The following is a 4,013-nucleotide window of genomic DNA, read 5'->3' as shown; positions in this document are numbered from 1 at the left end:
AAACATATATACTTAATATATATATATATTTATATTTGTCTTACCTGTTTTCCAGTAATCCCTTGGCATATTACTGTTGTATTTTTATCTATGAACACTTTACTCGTTGCTGAGAAATATCTTTCCTAAAAATATTTTTTTGAAGAAATAAATATATATATATGTATTTTTGTGTTTATATATTTATATAAGGGAAAAATATATGAATGGTGTCTACATATATATTTATATATTTTAATAAGAAAATTTTCTAATGTATCATATCATTATAAGTGTTTATATATTTACATATTTAAGGTATTATTTTATATATTAATGTATTTTTTTTGTTAATTTCATTTTTTTTTTTTTATTGTTATACCTTCAAGGGAAAAGATAACTTTTTCATATTAGAAAATTTCATTTAGTATGACGTGAAATTATTTAAATAAATAGCATACTGAATAAAAGTTAAAAAAAAAATATAAAGAAAAAAATTAAAATAAACAATAATTTGAATTTTTAATGAATCACATAATATGTTTGTTTTGGATTTAAGAAAAGGACATTTTATGAATCATATTTTGTTTTATTAAATAAAAAAATAAAACTGTTTAATTGGATATATATTTATATGAATAATATTACATATATGTATGCATATATTATATATATATAAAATAAATTAATTAATATATTATATATATATATATATATATATAAATATATTATTAAAAAAGAATTAATAAGAAAACATATATATTATATTTTATTTTAAATATGAAAAATAATTTTGTGTTGAGCACATTTTTTCTCTATAAGGGAAAATTAACGTGTTACAATATTATAATTTATAACAAACTGAAATAATATTATAGAGAGGATATTTGAAAAAAAAAAAAAAAAATAATAAATAAAAATAATAATAATAATACTAATAAATAAACACATTTATTTGTATTCCAACTGAAATTTTTGGAAAAAAATTTTATGTAAATTTTTTTTTTTTTTTTCATATTTAATTAAAGAAATGTTGATTTAATTATTCTTATTGTAAAAATACAATAATATATATATAATAATATTATGAAACAGAAAAAGAAGACATGGTTTATTTGGAAAAACACCATATCTACAATTAGTGCATATTGTTTAAATGATTAAAGTAATATGATAATTATATTCGTGTATAAATCATACACATATGTATATATAAATATATATATATTATTAACAATTCAAATAATTTTTATATTTTTTTTTAACCAAATATTTTTATTTATTGGTATAACCAAAATTAAGAGCATTTATTCTTTATAATGTTAATGACAATATTAAAAAATGTATCTTAACAATATTAAAATAGTTAAAATGGTATAATGGATATATATATAACATATGGATATATTTTTATATATAAAATAAATGTCTGATATATCAAGGATAAGCAAAAATAGCGAAAAAAAAAAAAAAAAAAATAATATATATATATATATAAACATATATAATAATAATAATAATATATATACACAGGACATATATTATGTACATATATATATATATATATATATATATATATGTGTGTGTGTGCATTTTTTTTTATTATTATTATGATTCCTCACGGACTTCTCTAAAATAAGGATGCTCCATGGCTTCCTTTGGTGCGATTCTTTTTGCGTGATCATAAATCAACATTTTGTCGATTAGATCAATTACTTCATCTTTAGCTATATCAATATTTGATTGCGTTAAAAAATGGGACCATGGTTTTCTTTCATATTCTCCTAAGATATTAAGATAATGTGGTTTAAGTTTAATGTTATATTTTTTTAGGTAAGCATGTAGATCTTCTGTTCCTAGAACTTTTGCAATTTTAACTAATTGATCATAATTATCATGACCACAAAAGAAAGGTTCCTTTTTAAAGATCATACCAGCAAGCATACAACCTAGGCTCCATATATCTAATGAGTAATCATAAAGTTGTAAATCGATAAGAAGTTCTGGACCTTTATAATATCTACTTGCTACACGAACATTATATTCTTGACCAGGATGATAAAATTCAGCTAGACCCCAATCAATTAATCTAATTTGTCTATTTTCATGATCAATCATAATATTATGTGGTTTAACATCTCTATGCATAATACCTTGGCTATGACAATAATCCAATGCTTTTAAAATTTGATAGATATAATAACGAATGTCTTTATCTGTAAATTTAGGATATAATGTTTTAAAATCTATATTGTTAATATATTCAAATATTAAAGATGGTGTTTTCGTAACAGGATCTTTAACTATATCTAATAGTTTTATTATATTGGGACCACCATTCAAATTTTGTAAAATTTTTATTTCTCTTTTTATTTTCTTTTTTTTAACAGGCTTTAATACTTTAATAGCACATGGTCTATTACATTCCGTATCATATCCATTAAACACCTCACTGTATTTTCCCCTCCCAATCTTTTTCATAATCTCATAGCGATTAGGTTTATTCCATTGTAATTCTAAATTATCATAATCATAGTATTCTTTAGGCTTATGAATATTGACATCAGCATAAAATTTTGGTATATAAATTTTTTTATTAATGGAGCTAACCGACATTATTTCTGTCTCTTTTTAAAAACGAAAAAAGAAAAAGAATAATAAAAATAAAATAAAATAAAATAAAAATAAAAGTAAAAATAAAAGTAAAAGTAAAAATAAAAGTAAAAATAAAAATAAAAAAAATTCAAAGAAAGTCAAATGGGTTTAATAATATATATAAATATAATAAGAATGAGGGTTCAAATAAATATATATATCCTATACATATATATATATATATATATATATATATATATATATATATATGGGTTAAATATTGACTTATATATTTTTCTCCTCACACATATACACAATTTATATATTTCTTAATATATACAAACCAAAATTTTTTTTTTTTTTTTAATTTATACTGTTATGAAAAAATTTATATATATATATATATAAATATTCTTTGATTTTAATTAACATGAATATTTGGTTGTTGCAAATGTTATATATATATATAATATATATATGTTAATTTTCTTTTTTTTGAAGTTATTAAATATTTATATATATAAGGATCTTGATTTATATTTTTGTTATCATATATTTTTTTTATAATTATATAAAATGAATAAATAATTCATTTATATTTTTTATTTTAATTGGCATTTTGACTTTATTTTTTATTTTTAATATATATTATTAATACAATAAAATAAATAATATATATATATATATATATATATATATATATACATATATATATTTTTTAAGTATATTATAATTTTCATAAATATATAATTAAAACTGTTTCTTTTTTTTTTTTTTTTTTTTATGTTTAAGAAAATAATATATATTTTTTCAAATATATTATTATATATATATATATTATATTTATATATGTATATATATAATATATATTATATTTTTTTTAAGGTTTACAAGGCATATGCATATAAATATATTATATATTATTTTTTATTTTGATTGGAAAAATGTGGTATGACAAATTTTTATTTTAAACTAAAAAAAAAACAAATTATAAAATTATGTACATATAATTTAAAAAAATATTAGTTTTGAACATATTTTGAGATCATATATAAATAATAATAATTATATATATTTTTATATTTATATATAATATTAATATTTATTTTTATAATTTTATGGGTAGTTCCTACTTATATGCGCATCAAAAATAAAATAAAATAAAAAATGTTCTTAATATTAAATATTCTTATAGATATTTATTTTAATACATACATATTATATAAATAAATAAATATATAAATATATATATATTATAAATATATATATAATTATACCTACATTATATTTTTTTTTAGTATCACCCCATAAAATAAATTATTATTAATAATAAACAAAAAAAAAAAAAAAAAAAAAAAAAAAAGAATTCTTTTTATAAAGAGAATAAAAAATATTTCTTTAGCTTATTATATTATATATATATATATATATATATCTTT

General features: G+C 16.6%; 2 protein-coding genes across 2 annotated transcripts in view; both read right to left on the bottom strand.

Moving 5' to 3' along the window:
• Positions 1–403, bottom strand: part of PRSY57_1107000 (succinyl-CoA synthetase alpha subunit, putative) — a gene marked incomplete at both ends in the record, with an annotated part of 1,479 nt that extends 1,076 nt beyond the window's left edge. The window contains 2 exons of the mRNA XM_012908041.2: positions 45–125; positions 362–403. Coding sequence (XP_012763495.2) covers positions 45–125; positions 362–403 — 123 coding nt within the window. Of the gene's footprint in view, positions 126–361 lie in introns of the transcript that reaches the window.
• A 1,184-nt stretch (positions 404–1,587) lies between these two features.
• Positions 1,588–2,595, bottom strand: PRSY57_1106900 (casein kinase 2, alpha subunit; the record flags this gene model as incomplete). Its single annotated transcript, XM_012908040.1, has 1 exon — positions 1,588–2,595. One exon carries the CDS (start codon positions 2,593–2,595, stop codon positions 1,588–1,590), a length of 1,008 nt encoding a protein of 335 aa, XP_012763494.1.
• Between the last annotated feature and the right edge of the window lie 1,418 nt (positions 2,596–4,013).

This window comes from Plasmodium reichenowi, chromosome 11 (genome assembly GCF_001601855.1).
Source record: "Plasmodium reichenowi strain SY57 chromosome 11, whole genome shotgun sequence".
In the NCBI taxonomy this organism is placed as follows: Eukaryota; Apicomplexa; class Aconoidasida; order Haemosporida; family Plasmodiidae; genus Plasmodium; species Plasmodium reichenowi.
This window is presented reverse-complemented; position numbering and strand designations above follow the sequence as displayed.